The 19,174-nt window shown below is 40.5% G+C and overlaps 3 protein-coding genes across 4 annotated transcripts; 1 reads left to right on the forward strand and 2 right to left on the reverse strand.

Moving 5' to 3' along the window:
- The first annotated feature begins 2,650 nt into the window (after positions 1 to 2,650).
- On the forward strand, positions 2,651 to 4,994 carry LOC6594511. Its single transcript, XM_002019458.2, has 7 exons — positions 2,651 to 2,884; positions 2,943 to 3,250; positions 3,309 to 3,871; positions 3,933 to 4,079; positions 4,134 to 4,244; positions 4,303 to 4,460; positions 4,512 to 4,994. Exons 1-7 carry the CDS (start codon positions 2,674 to 2,676, stop codon positions 4,796 to 4,798), a joined length of 1,785 nt encoding a protein of 594 aa, XP_002019494.1. The 5' UTR covers positions 2,651 to 2,673; the 3' UTR covers positions 4,799 to 4,994.
- Positions 4,995 to 9,228: 4,234 nt separating this feature from the next.
- Positions 9,229 to 10,276, reverse strand: LOC6594512. 2 transcript variants are annotated; one of them, XM_026994903.1, is made up of 2 exons: positions 9,626 to 10,276; positions 9,229 to 9,561 (listed from the first exon to the last, which is right to left on the reverse strand). In XM_026994903.1, the coding sequence occupies exons 1-2, from the start codon at positions 10,119 to 10,121 to the stop codon at positions 9,539 to 9,541; spliced, it is 519 nt and encodes a 172-aa protein (XP_026850704.1). In that variant the 5' UTR covers positions 10,122 to 10,276; the 3' UTR covers positions 9,229 to 9,538. The 2 variants fall into 2 exon arrangements, with proteins under 2 accessions (XP_026850704.1, XP_002019495.2); XM_002019459.2 differs by having other exon boundaries at positions 9,229 to 9,571.
- A 5,664-nt stretch (positions 10,277 to 15,940) lies between these two features.
- On the reverse strand, positions 15,941 to 18,347 carry LOC6594513 (facilitated trehalose transporter Tret1). Its single transcript, XM_002019460.2, has 7 exons — positions 18,241 to 18,347; positions 18,057 to 18,174; positions 17,886 to 17,997; positions 17,674 to 17,804; positions 17,015 to 17,367; positions 16,535 to 16,947; positions 15,941 to 16,477 (listed from the first exon to the last, which is right to left on the reverse strand). Exons 1-7 carry the CDS (start codon positions 18,320 to 18,322, stop codon positions 16,280 to 16,282), a joined length of 1,407 nt encoding a protein of 468 aa, XP_002019496.2. The 5' UTR covers positions 18,323 to 18,347; the 3' UTR covers positions 15,941 to 16,279.
- Between the last annotated feature and the right edge of the window lie 827 nt (positions 18,348 to 19,174).

Here is a 19,174-nt window from a genome sequence, read left to right on the forward strand (position 1 = left end):
AAAAAAAGAAAAACCAACAAATAAGTTTGACTATTTATATGTATACACCAATTTATATACTATGTATGCTAAAAAGAACGAATGAAAAACGAAACAATTTCCGTAAATAGCTAAAAAGAAAAAGGAAGAAGAGTAGTCTATGTGAATTATACCTACGAGAACTCTACGATAAGTCTAAGCAAAACCCTGTAGTTGTGTCCTACGCCAATCACACGTTGAACTACCTAAATTATGAAATACTAGTGAAAAACACTCTGTTAAAGCCTGTTGCTGGCCCCCGATACCCAATTGCAATATTTTAATCCGTCTATATGCAAATCTATAGTTTTTTCTGTTATTTGTGGTTAAATATACTATATATGTACTAGGTTTTTTTAAAACTGTTAAGTAAATTCTATTTTGTAACTCAAATTATTGTAAAAGCATTCCAAGCTAGTTTCAATTTTGTCCAAATTTAATTTGCAAAAGTTAAAACATTTCTTATTGTTAAGTATTATTTAAAAACTCTAAAGCAGCGCTGAAAATTGATGTAGAAACGTGTGCTGAAGATACGATTATGTTTAGATGCGATATGTAAGCCGCGGCATATATTTGAATATGTATGTGTTATATACTCTAGAGCCATTTATTTAATTGCTTCGAAAACCGACAACACATCAAGATACGTAGTTCATTTGAAGATTGTGTATATACAAACAGAAAGCATGAGGCGTGTGCGTAGGCTTTTTCCTATTGCCCCACCCACACGCTGAACTATGTCTAAATAAACATTTACATATAAATTATACACGGTATTTTCTGTTATTTATTATTTACTTTATGTTCTGCATGTGGACCTGGATGGAGCATGCCAAAATGACTTCCATTCAATCTTTCATTATATCTATCCCACCACCTCCATTCAGTGTGTAATAGTTTTTCTGATGATTCCAAAGGTTTCTTCAACCCGCTTTCCTATCGTTACTATCGCCTTTTCCCAAAATTGCTTGCTATGTGAAAGACAGTTTTCTACCTTCAACGTTTTCTTACTGGATCAGTGAATCTTTTGAAAGCTGAGATATGTATCTATCGCTTTTACACGCGTGTACTTACCAAATGTATAAATACTCAACGTTTTGAGCTGAAAAGTAGGCTATATTTTTGCACAAGTCCACAGGCAATTTCCCCATTGCTCGCAAACGTACATAATACTTTATAGTATATTCCTGATCTGCATCGAAATATAGAACCAACATTTCAGAAATAGGAAGATTTGAATCTTTTCAAATATTGAGTCGAACGCAGCGTCATGCAGTCACAGAGAGAGAGACATGTCGTTGGGGGCTGTAGACATTTTGTAGCAAAGTTATTCTTTTATGAATGAATATCTACGTCTATGTTGGCCAGGATCTAGGGATAATTATTCAAAGAGAAGAGCAGAGGGTGAAGTCGAGTATACAGCACCGCAAAATGCAATAAAATTTCAAAACAAACAATCATATATGATATTTTGTCATTAAAGCTAAAGCAAATGTAAAAGCAGTAAGGCAAAACCCCCTTGAATCAATGTAAATTTAGCTAAATTATACACTTAAAACAAAATACTTAAAAACCATACAAAAACGCAAATCAGATAATTAAAAAAAACAAAAAATGTTTCATGACAATATTTATACGCTGGTGTTTGAGCTAAAACGATACTCATACTTAGGATCTAACTAACATACAAACTGCAAATATTATTCTATCGTACATCTGTACGCTGCGCCCAACAAAACGATGTGAACACTGCGACCACTCAATGATCCTTCGGAATGGGGGATCTGGTGGAGCAGAATATAAAATATATGACATGCGAACAGTTTCCAATAAACTAAGCTTAGAAATGTATCTATAGGCCACGCAATAGAGAAAGAATCATATACCTATGAGCTCTTTATATTTCAATGAATGTTGTGTTTCTATTAGTTGATTACATTACTACGCGCAACCAAGATGAGGTCAACCAATTAATGATCTAATGATATATCCCGTACACGAAGCATTAATGCATCTGTACCGGTACAAGAAAATGATGTGAGCACTGCACCCACTTAATGATCCTTCGGAATGGGGGATCTGGCGGAGCAGAATATAAAATATACGACATGCGAACAGTTTCCAATAAACTAAGCTTAGAAATGTATCTTTAGAGATTGCATTAAACATGTACTATCTACCTATGAGCTCTACATATTTCAATCAAAAAAAATGTTGTGTTTCTATTAGTTTAGGAGGCTGTTTTCCTACAAAAACCCTATTGATGCTTAAATTTGCAAACACCAAGAATTATAAGATATTTTATCACGATGACGTCTTCAAAATTCTACTCAAGTAAATTCTCATTAAAATTGAAAAATATTTAGGTATGTACACGTATATGCACACAAACACACACATTCTCATCGGATAAACATAGATATTAAATATATATATTGTGTATTGTATAAAATTTATGTTGAAAACAGAACAAACCTTCAGAAACAAAACAAAAATGAAATGTTAGTGCAAAATAAATGTGTAAAATAAAAGATCTCAGTAGTTTTTATCTATTAATTCAAGCATTTTGCTTCATTAAAAAGTATATTCGTAGTGAAATCGTCACCTGCTCGTTAGATTCCTTCTGTATATTTTTGAGATACAGATATCTTCGCCATGCCTTGCACTTTAAGACAGCGGGGACTGGCCTATCGGCCACGTCGCAACAAGGACAAGGATGTCCTGGCCCCCAAGCCAGTGCATCCGCGTGCCTTGCGCTTCCACGGATTTTTCGGCATGTCGTATGTCCGCCAGCACGTGATGGTCGATGAACGCTGGACACCTAATTCGCTGACAGAGCAGTTCAAGGGAATGACCGACTTGTTGAGTAAGTGACACACATCACGATCGTATGATATGTCCCTATATCCTTGGCTGCTCTTTAGCACGTCGCTTGGTGTTCAAGAATCATGAATCGAAGGCCAATCGCTTGCGTTATTTCCGCGAAAATAAACGCCTTAAGTTGCAATGTCGCGATGGACGCACAAAGCTGCAGAATATTCTGACCAATGACAATACCCACAAGATACGGAATTTTCTGATCAACCACAAGGACATGCAACGGTTGTACCAGAAGATGCCCATTCATCTGGTGGTGGACAACATCAATCAGCGGACCTTTGTGATGCGCAAGGAGCGAGATCGGCTGGAGTTTCGTTTGGATCAACTGAAGAAGCATTACAGGGACCTACTGGTACATATTCATGGTGCTTTTGAAATCCTTAAACACTTAAAAATTTCCACTTATGTAGCTTCAACGAGCTGTGTTAGAAAATCGCATCAAATATCAAAATGAATTTGTATTGGACGAAGAGCTCAAGTCTCGGGTTTTCCTCAAGAAAATCGAGAACTCTAATGTGCGTCTCAAGGCCATAAAGACCATCAATAATACATATAAGAAAATGATACAAGTTCTGGTACATGACGAGATCTTTTATGAGCCTATTCTACGCTCCCTGAGCGGTGATATGGAAGATCAATCCAATTTTATCAAGCATATACTGTATCTTGGAATGCCGGCCATATCAAAGTTTAAGGAGCTCAACGATGAGTATCGACATATGGAGGACAAGTCTCGCAAGAATCTCCAAATGAAGCTGCAAATGTTGGCCTCGCTGAAGAAGCCGCCAGTGGCGGGATCTGTGGTACACACGAAGAACAAGGATGAGGCACCGCCCACCGCGAATCTGAAACGTTATGTGCGAGAGACACAGAGCATGCTGGTACTCAAATTGGAGCTCAAATCGATTGAGAAGATCATCAAAGAGGTGAAGTTTGTGACATTGTGCTCTCAGGCCAAGGAGATATATCCAAGGTAACGAATTTAATGGAAATTCACTGCTAGAGAGCGAGTTTAATGCTGTCCAACTTTGCAGAATGAAGAGCCAAGTGGACAACAATGACAAGTTGCATCGCATGATTGTCAACGATATGCTGGCCCATGAAATGCTGGAAACCAAAATGAAATGTGCCAGCGTTCTTAAGGGAGTGTTGGTCAATAATCTTTCAGAGGAAGAAATCAAGTAGGTGGTTGTTAACATACTGAAACCATACCTAAAACTTTCCCATATGTATAGCCGTCTGGAGCGTATCAAGGACTTGAAGAAAATGCTCCGCAAAGATGAGGAATTCGAGCTGGATACTCTGCAGCATCTTAAGAATCGTGCAGATGCCTATGTGTTGTTAAGGTGAGTTAGTAACGATCTTTATGATATATGGCTTATGAATAGATTGCTGGCTTATTAGATTGACAATTTGGAATCTTGTGGAAATACTGCGTCACGTGGACCGTCAGCCCAAATTGCTTCGTGCACAGTATCCCAATTCCTACTTGAAGTTGCCGCTGCTTAAATTTGAGATGCTGAACATGAGGGCCGCGGCACCAGAACTCTACGAGGAGAACAGTTGAGTGAAGAAGACCTTTATGTAAATGGTTCTTAAACTTCTTCCTACAGTTGACAACATCATGCACATGGTGAAGCGCAAGATCTATAAATTGATGAAGGGCTATACTGTGGAGCTTCGCCGAGCCACCATCAAGCGTAATGTTGACGAATATCATGCTGATTACCTCGCCAGCCTCGACATGCTCGAACCCATTGATAACGACGAGCAGCAACAGGCAGCGCCCGAGGAGGATCTCCTCCAGGAGAACAAAACAATGGCCAATGTGCCCAATCGCAAGCAGATTAAGGCCCAGAGTGCCAAGCTTGTGGAGGAGTTATCCAAGCGAGATGAATAGAATTTGTTTTGATTTTTATTTATGTGTTTTTTGTTTATAGCAAGATAGAAATTTAAAGTAGTACCAAAAGCCGTTGCCCCAAATTTTGTTAAGTAAATGAAAGTGCCTCCAAATTTCAAATATTTCGGTGTCCTGATAGAAAAATGCAAATCAATTTCACATAATTGTTGTCTTCTTTTAGGCCATAATAAATAGCAGCGCAACAAAAGAGAAAAATGAATAAATCGTGAGCCGAACAATGGAAGCGCCTTCATATAATTGATCTGAAATTGCTGCAAACGTTTGCTTCACCTGGGGATCTCTTGGGTCGTTTCGGATCGGATTGCTTCAACTTTTGCCTTTTGACGACGACGACGACGACGCCCTGCAGTTTCGGTAGCTCTCGTTTGGCTGCCGCTGTTGCCAACCGTAAAAATAATGGCTAGGAAGAATTATTGTTCCATTGCCACATCACATAATTGGTGGGGAGGCTGGAGTTTTCTTTCGCTCTTCAGTTAGCTTTTCTCAGTTTGATTTGTGTGTTTGCTGTTTGCTGTTGGCCAAAAGTGTGATGATGGGACTGAGATAAATCTGTGGGGAGTTTTTGGAGGCTAACCTTCTATCAATTATTCCGCATTCGAATGCATCAATAGCCCATTAATCATTTCCTGGCCACTCCACAGCCAAAGCCACTTCCTCTCTGTGCTCGATCATACATTCAGGCCGCCGCAATCAAAAAGGTCAATCGTTGTCATAAAAATGTTACAACTTTATTCGACGGACGATGGATGGAAAATCATCACTGCTCCCCAAAAATGGAAGTTTTGACTGGAGATGGGTTTCATTTTCTGTCAGAGGAGTGCACACACGTTTTCAGTTCAATCTTTATGCATACATACATACATTGTGTAGGTATGTACCTGTTTCCTACCTGTCTGCCTATCTATCTCTATGGTTATATCTGCGTACACGATATCACGCCGCCGCAGCCACCGAAAAACCTGGGCACGGGAGCACGCGAGCCTCCATAAGCCTCTCACAAATGAGGGTTATGCAAGCCTTACATTACACTCGTGCCTCCCCACCATGTTTATTCATATCCACACTCGCATTCACTCGAACATATTCATGTGGTTTCATGCCGCCCCCCTCTTGGCAGACAAATTAGCCACTGGAAGTGTTTTGGTGATGATATTTTCGGGGGTCTGCCCTTAAAAGTTAATTTTGTGGTCAACTTTCGACACTTTGCAAATGAATGGGATTTGTCTTACAAATATTTTGATTCATTTTTGTGGCTGATTTGTTGGGTAAATAAAATGAAGATGATCAAATTGTTTAATTTGACGTTTAAATGTTGTTTAGAGTTCTCTAAATGTATTTCATAATGTATGCTCTTTCCTGTATAATTCGATTAAAAAAACATTCATCAAATGATTACAATTAATCAGATGATCCCGGAAATATCGCACATCAATTAATCCCATTGATCAATGAGCATAATTATGGTCCAAAAAATATGAATTTGTTATGGGGGCTGCTGCTTAGCAAATATTTCGGTTAATTATCAAAAATCTGTTGTCTGTTGGAAAGTCAGGGGCGTCTCTTCTTACAGGAGCCAATCGAATGCCTTGCCTCATTTGGCCATCGTTAATCTTCATAACCGAAACAAATGCAATTGCCATTGCAGCTTTTAACTGTCTGTCGAGTAGTCAAAACCTATTTAACCCGCCACTTGGCACTCTTGCCCTGAAAAGCAACGATGAAGCTGGAGCTCAAGCTGGAGCTCAAGCTGGAGCTGCAGTTCCTGTAGTCATCGCTCAAACGGTTGCAAGTTGCAACATTTCAAGAAGCCACAGCCCACCAGCATCAGAGGCAGCAGCAGCCACAAACGTTCGCTTAATAATTATGAACCTTCTTGGCTGTTGGCGGCAGTTTGTGTTTGAAATAATTCGTGGAGTAGCCCCGGTATCCATCCAGTATCCAACATCCAGCATCCTACTGCGATCCAACAGTCGTGGCAACAACAATTGGTAGTCAGTCAAGTTAACGCGGTCTGCGAAACTAGCCAATTTCTGTGAGCCGTTTTCTGCTGGCCCGAGTCGTGGCCAAAGGTTTTTCTCTCTTTGGTTTTTTCTTTTTGTACAATTTGTAAAACGAAGACGAACTACAGGGAGAAGCAGGAAGAAGGTTGTAGTGTGGCCGTAACGATATTCGAATGCTCTAACCCAAAAACTAAAGTATCTGTACAATTCTTAAGAGAATGGTAAGGTGAATTCCTTCAAGGAAAGTAGGCTTTAATTTCTGTCTTAATTTGTAGTTCCGTTGAGTGGCTAAGAGTTCCCTTTTGAAAGGGTATATAATGCAGGATTTACTGGCCATTGCATGGAGCACCCCCAGGAAATTATCTTGTCAATGGCTGGGCTTCAATTGCAGTCCAGCTATGGCCTGCGCTTTGGGGTCTCTATGGGGCCTGACTCTCTGACTTCAAACTCCGCCTGGAATGGACAGTAGCACGGACATGGGGGACTGGCAGTAGTTCCCTTTTTTCCATCGTTTTTAAGGTGTGTTCCTGCAAAGCGCATGATCTCAGCCATATTTCTTCTTCATTTGCTGGGATAATTTACATATGGTTATATAAGCAGCGAGCCGCAACAGGAGAAGCGAAGCAGCAGTATATACGAGTATCCATTGAAAAATTTCAACATGTTTTATTTAATTGCCAAAGGAAAAACGACAAAGAGAAAGAGACCCCTCAAATTGAGTACACATGTAAGAGTTAAAATCCAAACCAGCGAACCATCCATCCCGTCCATCCCATCCATCGATCCCCATGCAATTGGTAATTTCTTTTAGGGCCAAACGTTTTGTCTTCGGTCAATGGGTGCGTAGACAATTTCCTAACATGTTGCCCCAACAGCAGGGGCCTGCTCCAGCAATCATTAAATGAAGCTCAACCAATTGTCAATGCTTCTACAGAAATTATACAATATATAAATTGGTTTTGCTCCAGATAAATCTCTTCAAAATTAATTGGGGAGATATTGAATTCATGGCCAATTTGGGCTATTATATCACTAGTCTTTCACACCCATTTCTCTGGCCCAGAGACCGGCTTCAGAACAAAAGTGTTATAAATAAATCTGTGTCACTGGCAAAAGCCACAACACACAATAGACACAAGACGTTAAATTAATACACCTCAAATCATTCAAGATTATGCAATTTATAGGAGTAAATGAAAATATCAAACACGCAAGCAAAAACGATGCTAAAGAATAGCAAAAACAACAAAAAAAGCGCAAAAGACTTGAACAGAAAACTTGTTTCGGTTCTAAGTGTAGAACAAGTTTTTGGCGATTGGTAACTTTCCCACTGTCCCACTGAAGAGTTTTAGGACCAACTGTGGAACTGTAAATTTACGTGGCATGCACACTGTAATAATGTCATCTTTCTAATTAAATGAGCTTCATAAATATTCAACCGAAAAAAGAGAATCATAGATAAGCAGAACTTCTCTTCCTTTTGTGAGTCGGCAAAATGTTTCGTGCTGCGATGCCATTAAGTCTGGGGCTCTGGGGTTTTGAAATCACTCTCTATAAATATGGATTTCTCAAGAGCTCTGCGCCTGTGAAAGAGTGTCAGCATAATAACAGATTATTTTAATTAATTTCCAAAAAGACAAAAGCGCACGCCCACATGCCAATGGCAAAACAAATGCCCAAAAACAAGAAGTACGATTATCTTTGCTTTGTGTTAGGAATATAGTAATCATGCAATTGTTTGCCTAGTTCTAAGTTCTATGCCAGCTGCCGTTGCGTCTATGCAAATGTTCCTTATGCTTATCTCTATATAATTATACGAGTACTCGTACCAGCTGCAGTTGGAGTTGCAGTTATCGGGGAACATGGCTCGACCTTAGACAACCTTAGAGGCATGCCCATGCCCAGGCCCCACCCTCGACTTGCCCTTCAGGCCTCTCTCACTGCAATTGTTCAGTTAGGCAAACATTATACACTTCATTTCATTTGGGTTGCCTTTAGACATGGCGTCTCCCTCAATGCCTCAATTAAACCATCTTGCGCATGCGCAACTACTGTTTTGTGGCTTTTTGTTTTTCTTTTGCTTTGGCATTGCTTTAAGATGCCTATCACAGCCTCCCCTCCCTCCCCAACACTTACACGTCGATCTACAATTTTCGAGATCCAAGATAGCACAATTTCGGGTTCCTTCGGCATTGAGGAGCCATCAAGTCGTGAATCAGTTAAAAGTTCTCGCAAAAATAATTGAAAGGTTCCTCCGCTCGAGTACTTGAAGCAATTACCAGGTCTGACAATGGCTTCATTTGCATGGGGGGCCATGATATGAGGAAGTGTCTAACTTTATGTCCGTGTGAACAATATTTTTGAGCACAGAAATGAAACAAAAAATTTTTTAGTATTTAAATCTCTTATTATTACACAAGAAGTGTTTGTGTAGAAAGATTAAGTACAATCCGTGAAGTTTGGGCCATTAGCTCTTGTTGTTTCATAGTTTTTGGTGTATTATTCTATTTTTTTGTGTGAGCCTTCGACCACGTCATGCAGCGGTCCTTTACTCTGGAATGAGTCGATTGCACGAAACTATAGGTGGTAGACCCAATAGTTCGGAGCTTGGCGAACTTCATCGAATGTGTACATCTTTCATGTGTGCGGGCTCTGCGGTTTTAATTTGTTTGGTCTAATTTTATGGTATTTGGTTTGGAGTCCAACACATTGTCTTCAGCTAATCGGCCGAGTATGTAACGTCTGAATAGGTCTGAAAAGGTCGTAAGGCTCAAATTTGATGTGGTATTACCAATGGACTACTCACCCATTAATCTGCTCGATGGCATCGATTCCACTTGATTGATAGCAGGATCCGTATCCACACGTAGATCGTCCTGAGGCGACTTCACTTGTGGCTGCTCCTCTACTTGTGGCAATTGCGTTTTCGTTTCCAAAGCGTACTGGTGCTGTTCCGTATCTTTCTTTGGCTCCTCTGCCATTTCTGGGGACAGGTCTGGCTCCTGCGAGTTCCTACTGCGAAAGATGTACAGCTGAATCCATTGGCGAGGACGATAGCAGGGCTGCTCTGCAACCGTTGCAGTCTCCTGAAGCGGCATCACCGAACTGCTGAGCGGCCGCGGCCCATATTTCCACTCGTTACTATCGTCCAGCACAAAGAAGATGCCCCAACCGATGAGCAGGGCCGCAAAGATGATGATGAGGAAGCATAGAAAGTCCTGAAGGAGGCCTTTCAGGTATTCCGCACCGCCCTGCCGATTGTTCCCTTCAGGAGTTTGCCTTTCAGCCTTCGAAAGATCCATTGAGCAGGATAATTTTGAAAAGTATAAAAAGTTTTGTAAGTGTTTTAATTTTTAATTTTTTTTTTTTGTAGTTCCCTACAACTTTTTGATCTGACGATTATTCTCATGTGTACTGGTTTTCAAGTGGTGTTTTTTTTTATCACTGTAATTAATTTTCATTTTTTTCCCACAAAACTGTGTTTGTTTTCAGCCAAAAAATGTAAAGACCGAAAGACTGTTGACTGCTCGACAAACCAATTTGAATGACTGGAAAATGTAGTTCTCATTTGGTGTATAAACATGAGAAAGGATTACTAAAATCATGGCCTACTAAATATTTAGAAAAATGTTGCGGACTGCTTTGATTTTGGTCTCCTCATGATGGGCTCTCAACTTTCCCAAAGTCGATTGGAAATTGGTGTAATTGAAACTGTTTAACAGCACTTTGGTGCCCATCAACATGGCGTTGGATGTGATTGAATTATTGGACACTTAAATGGGCGGCAAAGTCGTAGGGAGACTCGACTCTTTAGCGCATTTATCCATTTGCACCTAGGGGCTTCGAGGCTTCGACTTCGACTGTGACTCTCTCCGCATTTCCATTCCTTCCATTTGTAGGAGGCTTCAACACATTTCCTCCGTTTTGGAGGAGCCTCAACACATCTCTGGCCATACACATCACTCACTCAGTCAGTGCTAATGAAGATGTTTCCCCCGAGAGACAGAAAGTGACTCTGAATCTGGCACTGGAACTGGCACTGGCACTGGCACTGGCACTGGCACTTCATTAGTCAGGAAGTGTTATACATGATGGAGCCGATGCATGGGACTGTAATTTGATTAGGGATTGGGTATACTTATTATATAAATGAGGAATGATTCAAGAAGTTAAGCAATGCAACTGTAGATTAATAAATTCGATTTCCTCCAATCTTTGGCTTGCAATCAATTAAATGGCCGCCACCAACTACTGCGTTATACAATCGCCCAGGCTGTAAATCTACTTTGTGTACTGATAAGACCCTCCTCCTCTCTCTCTCTCTCTGTCGCTCTCTCTTTGATATCTGACTCCCCCTTAAGCCAAAGAAAGAAAAACCTAAAGCTCAACAATGGCAAAGCGGCGGAGACATTACATAACCAGGCACAATAACCTACAAAAGCAGTCTCAGCCACCCAGCCACCCAGCCCCAACGCCCCCTCTCCCCGTGAAAACTAGTGAAAAATCAACGTAATACAGTTAACAGCTTCTAAGAGAAGAAAGAAACGAAAACACCGAGTTTTGTGTGTGTGTGTGTGTGTGTGTTTGTGTGTGGGAAATTACGACAACGACAAATAAATTACAAGCAAACGCTTAAGGTCAAGCGATTTGTGCAGAAAATGAGGCATATAGAAAACATATTGTGGAGATCGTTGGCTTTTTGATAACCAAAGAAATGAATAGGCCCAAGCGACTGGAGTCAACTGGAGTCGACTGTCGAGGAAACGTGGCTACCACAATTGCCGCGGGGTCAAATGGCGTTGAGAGGTAACGAGTCGAGTTAAATCATCGACTTTAACTTGGGAGTCAACACGTGCAGAGGGTTCCATGCCTCTGGCTACGAGTCTCTGAGTCTGAGTCTGTGTCTGAGTCTGGCTCTAGCTCCAAATCTAGTTGTGTGTCTATGGCTCTAGTTGTGGCTTTGGCATGGCAACCAGAATTGATTGCCACTTGAGAAGGCCATTTCGATGTCTTCGTACATATAAATCAAAAGAATATTTTTTTCAAATTGCAGTCCACGGTCTGCGGCTCGTCTTTGCTATGATTTAGGTGCCACGGATGGGCCGCAGACTTTTTTGTCTGACATTAGAGATCCGCCGCTCTATGGGGAGTGCCCTCGACAAGGTGTCAATTTGGCGTGCGAGGCATTTTACAATGATTTTCGGTAGTTGGCCATCAATTAAATTCGCATTAGACAGTCGATTATTCGGCGAGTATCCATCTACATATATAGAAGAATCCTATTAACTTTTGATTGACTGTGAAAAAGAACTATGAAAAAGTGATGAGCCATGGCTAACAATTGGGGATTTTCACGAATATCTATTGATGGTGGTCTTTGAATGCATACCATTTCGGGGTATTCCCGTTTTCCCCTTCGCTTGCGACCCTTTTCTTTGGTGAATGTCTAACCGGCCAATTTTATAACTCCTCGAAAATGTACTCTCATCTCCCAACTAGTTTCGGTTTTTTCGGCTTTTCGGTCTGTCGTGTCTTCATGCCTTCATGACTTCATTTCACCCACCACTAGTCGACGCTACCACAAGATTGTGTTAAAATTTTATTTTTGCATAATTGAAAAAATTTAACAACTTTAAGCAAACAAATTTTATGTTAACTGTTGAGCATTTTGTAATTTTGCTCGCGTGCACATTTCTTTTCGCTCTGCCTCTGACCCATTCCATTCCTTAACAAAAGCCAAAGCTAAGAAAAATCCCAACATTACAACGTGATTTCCGGAAGTTAAAGCGCAACAAAAGGCGCCTGCGCGACTGCGCGCCTGCGCAAATGTCGTCGCCGCTGCTGTCGAATTGATTGTTGGTCTCGGAGTGGTGCGGGAGTGGTGCAGGAGTGGTGGTGCCCTCTGCCGAAGAAGTTAAGGAAAGTCGTGCGACAACAGCTGCTGCCACGGCAGCCATCCTGCCTGCCTTTCGTGCGAATAATGTCATTTGTGTTTGTTTTATAACCAAATTTACAACAACTTGCCACAACATCAACTACCTACCACACAAAAAAAAAGAAGCTAAACATGCACTCAACATAATTGCATCCAATCCAAGTCAATGCTGTCAATGGAGGACCACTTCCAGAACTACCAGTGCCTATACCCTTTCAAAGAGCAATACCCAATCCCCCCATGCGAATCAATGACAGCTGGCAGCCTTCAACGGCAGAGACAGAGACCCCACACAGACGTCAGGGAAATTAGCTGACAGGAAAAGCAAGGCAACAAAAAAAACTTAGCTAAACCTTTTCTTTAAACAAACACCTGTCTGGCGGTTTTGCAATTCCCTTTAACAGATTGGCGTGATTTGAATTTTTGCAGTAGATGCTTCCTGAAAGAGTGAAAAAAGCATGGCTTAGAGAAATTCACTTTTAACAACAACTCTCGCCTTGGAACTTTCCCCTTAAAAACCATCCAAGGAAAGTTCTCTATGATCATCAATCATTCCGAAGGCAATTCTAGAATCTTCAACATCATCTTTCGGAAAGAAGAGGAAACATTGATTCAAAGAAGAACCTTTTCTTTAAACATTATTCTGTCTCTTTCAATAATCTTTCGCGAAAGAACTTTTACCTCATCTTTAAGAATAGAAGACCATCAAAAACTATGCCCAGAAATTGTGTAATCTTTCAGTTTCAAACAGATTCTTGTGTCAGCTGCCTTTGCGCTTTTTATATATGAAAGATCTTAAGAAAAAGTTAATTCCTTATTAATGGGTTTTCTTCTTTTGCCTTCTTACATAATAATTATAGAAATAAAGCTGTCAGTGGTAGCATAAATTAGTATTATAGAAAATAGAAAGGTTTCCTCTACCAAATGGTGTTTTTGCCCTCGCCACAGCAGCATCCATCCACACATTCGACCATTCTTTTGGCTAATTTTATGCCATGTCTTGTTGGATTTCATAAATCTTTCGGGCTGTGTGGCGAAATTTCGTCCCAGTGCCTAGTGTCTGGGGCATTAAATTAATGTTCTAGCATAAATTTATAATTCATGGCGAAAAACACTTCTATGGCGTTGTGGTTCTTTGTGCAAAATGATGTTTACCACGAGTTGAGGTCGACTTAATGACCTTTTTGGGGTACGTGTGAGACTTCTACTTATTAATTATATTATTGGCAGACGTTTTACAAATGCTTCACTGACGGTTGCCGTTGCCGCTAATTAAAGTTTAATATTTCATGCAATTTTTTGTCTAATTTTTATAAATTGTTCGGTAACCCGTTTTTGGTCCTTTTGGCCATTACTTTTTTCTACATTTGAAGGCCATTTGAATTATTTGAATACATATTCAGCAGAGTCGCAAATATTTTATGTTTTTATTTTCAGTTCTTGATATCTTTATAGCCAGCATTCACGCACTTCTCGGGCGACCGCTTGACCTTTCAATTAATCATGGCTAATATATTTATGTATGGGAGATTTTTCCAGTCTCCCCTTTGGGCTAACGGTAGCTTCTGCTGTCAAGACTTGTTTTTCATCTCTCGTTTATCTTAAAATTTTCACACCAAAAGTCAGGTTTTTATTTGAATATTTAAGCATTTATGTACGAGTATGTTGAATGTTGAAGCATGCTTAAAATGCAAATCGATTGGTGGATGTATAAATTAAGGTTTCTACTATTTTGCTAAAAGTTCAATCAACTTTGAAAGATAGTTTTCATTATGCAAACTGCAAACTTTCCTTTGAATAAAAAGAACCAACTCATTCGATCGTGTTGTATGCCCTTCAGCTAACTGATTGTATAATATTTTCTGATGAATAGAAAATGCGGAATTCGGTAAGCTCTCTCATAACCACACCACCCATTCACCATTCAAAAAATTAGAGCAGATAAATATTTGAAATACATTTTTTTCCATTACAGAAATCGATTTCCGAACAATAGCAACTCGAAAGCATCGCCACAAATGAAATAAAAATGAAATCAATATTTGCAATGACACAAATAAATAAAATCAAGAAACAATTTCTCTTGTCATCCCCGCAAAATGTTATCAATGGAGATCACTGGGTGAGTGGCACACACAGCACGGCGCTAATTGTAAATTATGGGGTCTCGAAATGGGAATTGGAATTGCTACCGTGCTGTGGTCTGGTCTGCTATCGAATGACATTTTGCTTCGATATATAAAATTGCGTATTAATCGTCATCCCAGCATGAGGGCACACAATGGATATTGCTGCAGCTTTCTTTCAGCAAATCAAAGGCAAACAATTGGATTCCCTGCAGCCACAAATCAAATGCTCGTAATCGTAACAAAGAGCAATCGTTGGATCGCATTAGCCACAATTGTTTGGGCCTTCTTTTTTTGGGAGCGGTTGCAACAGTTGGCCCACACACACATGATGTTGATGGTGCCCTGGGGCACCACCACTTCCGACAAGTCATCCAGATATGTACTTCTCAGTTGATAATCAGAAAACGGCTAATTGCAGTAGTCGTCTCTGCATTTGCACTTAACAAAGTGCAGCTAAAAATGGAAAATTGTTACAAATTTCCGCTTGTCAGTAGGGGCCCCCGTTCCCATTTTCCAGAGTGACAGAAAAACGTGTGAAAATTATGAAATTGCATTTTGATGAAACCTCTATTCGGTTAAGTGGATGGATGGCTGGACGGAGCTCCCGAAATATGAGCTCTTCTCCCCAGCCCAAAATGTGAGCATTTGTCTGTGCCTTTGTGGATTTTTGTGGGCCTGAGGTCTGCGGCCCATTTTGAAGTCTCTGCGGCTTTGTCTGGATATCTGAGGGAGATCTGAGATTTGTGTGTCCTGTCATAAAGATCAAATTTTCTTTTCTTTTGAGCACAACTCTCAGCCGCTTAATTTGCGCTGAAAATGCAGAGTACCAGCAAAAGAAGTAATTTTTGTTGTTGGTGAATTTATGAGTCATTGTTTGAATGTTTGGCTTTCGGACTACAGTCTTTTATCTTCTACGATTTCGCGAGTTCATTAATTCTGCCTCAACGCAGGGAAAATAGATAGGGAAAGAGTTTTCCTTTAAATATTTGCTTGTTATATACTGCCCATAAAACAGGATGAAAGCAATGCCTCGATTTCATTGATTTATTATCCGTAATTGAATCAACTAATAATAACAACCTACTTAGACCTATTTCACGTATTTCACTTTGAGCTCATATCAATCACAAGATCACAGACCCGATAGACTTTCTCCCTAACAAAATTAAATTTCTATTTACAAAATATACCCAGATGATCCCGCAGACAATCAAAGCAAAACCAACTCAAACCGAGTACTCCAAAATTGAATTAAGTTCAAGAGTTCAGGATGAGCAGCCACAAATTGTCGAGTCTCTTATGTAATGGCTTTGCAACAAAAGGCAGGCAAACAGTTTTGGCGTGGCCGGAGGTTGATGTCGAGACATCATTGATTTTCACACGACAACAATCGGCATCAGTGCGTCATGGAGCGGCCTTTGGTCTCCGGCAGATAGAGTCCCAAGACAATGAAACCAAACAGGCACATGCCCGACGACATGAACATGGTGGCGGGCAGGCCCTCATCGTAGATCATGGTGGGATAGATCTTCAGCGCGATGAAGATGAAGGCACTGAACGTGGCCATGCTCAAAGAGGTGCCAATGGAGCGGATCTAAAAAGGATTAAATGTCAATATAAACACTTTCCACGGCATCAACTTGCAGCCTACCTTTGCTGGCAACAGCTCTATGATAATGATAAAGATCAGGGCTATAACACCCACCGATGCAATGACTGCCACGAAGCACATCACCACCAGCGGCAGCCAGCCATTCTCCTCCAGAAACTCCGGTGTGCAGCAAATCTTCAGCAGGGCAATGGCCAGCTCTCCCAGACCCATGCCAGCCATCGAAGTGAGCAGCAGCACACGACGTCCCAGGCGATCCACCAGGACAACGGCACAGAGTATGCCAAACAGTTGGGCAGCCCCCACCACAATGGTGCAGGTATTCGGATCCAATTTGTTGCCCAGCTCCGCAAAGATGTGCGATGTGTAGTTGAAGATGGCGAAGCTGCCCGACAACTGATTACAGATGATCAGCACAAAGATCAGGCCGAATATCTTTATGGTAGGCACATTGACTGCAGAAAGATAGTTGGAGCATGTTCAGCGGAGTCTCCCCCATAAATTAGAGATAATATCACTCACAGAAATCTCTCCAGGTAATGCTCTGTGTGACGCCGCCACTGAGAACTTGGATACGGAACGTGTCAAATTCCATTTCAGCAGCATCATGGTGTGCCACCTCCATATTTGTGGCGGCTGGTGGCGTGAGGTTCTTGTAGAAGTAGTAAGATCTTTCAGCTTCCCCATCACGACCATGCCTCAGCAGATATTGGGGCGTCTCGCGGAGTCCAATGACTGACACCATAAATATCACAGGAAGGGCGACGATAATGCAAGGCATCAGATAGTACGAGAGATAGGAGGCTAGTGCAAAACCTATCATCATTCCCATGCTAACGTACATCATGGCCATGGATGATAAAGCACCACGAACGCTGAAAAGAGTTAAAGCGGAAGCTTCCATTAAGAGCTATAGAATAATTTTTGACTTCTTTGCAAATCAGCAGTAATCCCCGATTTCTGGGTTTTTCTATAAATGTCATAACTGTAATACACAAATAGGAAGAATTTCTCCGAAGCACTTCAATCTAATCACTTCAAGTAGACAAACGTTAGCCGGTATTGCTGGAGCTGATGTCTTTATCGTCTGCACGTAATACTTGAACTAATCAACAGCCACTGATTACCAATAAATCATATATTATAATTCCTCCTGGGCACACTTTTTTACTTTTACTTACTCATTGTCGGCAATTTCTGCAATAAATATTGGTAGGACAACATAAACACCGCCGCCTGACATGCCAGCGAGAAATCGTCCCGCATATAAATAGGTTACGTCTTGGGCTGTATAGATAAGGATCCAATATACCTAGAAAGAAAGAGAAATTAATGTGAATCAGACCTTGAGGAAACCCCCTCCATAGAGTGCTTTATCAGCTCGTACTCATACCATATTGGGAATTGCCAGAATATACATGCACATTTTCCTTCCTATACGATCGAGTAGCAGTCCAAAGATTATATTGCCCGACAGAGAGCCCAGACCGATCAAAGAGCCAACCCTATAGAATATAGTACTATATAGAATGCAGCCCTCTTTGGTTCACAGTAATCCACATACCAAGAGGCCTGAACAATGGTTAAAGGTGGTCCTAGGGGACTATTTTCGGAGCCCAGAAGTCTCAAAGATGGCGACAGCCAGCCCACCGCAAGGCCGTGCGTCAGCGTCATTATATGCACTAAGCGTTATAGTTAGTTATTGATTAGTGCGTGTTTTTGATGGACAACCGAATAGATTTACCCACCCGTCATTGTGGCAATAAGCTGCCATCGATAGCGCGCACTGAATATACTAATTTTCTTCGGTGGAACTTCATTCAAAATCATTTTGTGTCTTTTAATAGCACTTCACTTTATTTATAATGGGTAATGTACTTGGTAAGGCTGCCGTTTGCCTACTGAGAGCTTCCACCGCTGGTTGCAGACGCTTTTGTAGTGAAAATCACATCCAGATATGTACTACCTCAATCGCTTTGGTGATGTAAACACTCTTATAATGATTATAAAATTATTCAAGATTAGATTGTGGCAGAGGCCTCCTCAAATTTGTTGCATGCTGATTAATACACTACACATATTGCTTTGGAGGAGGTCCAAGTGGTAGTTTTAGTTAGCAACGCGGAATTTTAAGAGAAGAAAACTAAGTATACAATATATCAAGCAAAATGCGTGATTTTTGGCAATTTTTTTATAGCTACACTCAACTATGTTCTGGTTTTGATAAGAAAATGTAAATTTGTATAGCTTTTGACTAAATTTAAGCAAAGATTAGCAAAGTCATTGTTTGAGGGTCATAAAGTTGTAAAAATTAATCAGGTTAAACAGTGGATTTGATTGTATTAAGACGTTTGTTTGCGAGATTAAACAAAGTAATTTAGTTTTCACTTTTAAAGCGCTACGGAGAGAGAGAGAGAGGATTCGCGTGTTTAAAATCAAAATTTTCATTAGATTAATAAACTTTCGAATTCAATTAAAGTTCAATAATAATACTTCACATATGATACTGGTTGTTGGTAAAGCCTCTTTGATCTGTAGAGCATTTTGACACCTGTTTAATGCCACTTCAAGTAATCTTCGATAAGATTTACAGATCATAAAACCAGCTACCAACCTTTTATCTAATATGCAAATAACAAATAACTAACTAATATATCAGAGGTGATGCTCTACCTTGATGCT

Source organism: Drosophila persimilis, unplaced genomic scaffold (assembly GCF_003286085.1).
Source record: "Drosophila persimilis strain 14011-0111.01,24,50 unplaced genomic scaffold, DperRS2 tig00000000-arrow-pilon, whole genome shotgun sequence".
Lineage (NCBI taxonomy): Eukaryota > Metazoa > Arthropoda > Insecta > Diptera > Drosophilidae > Drosophila > Drosophila persimilis.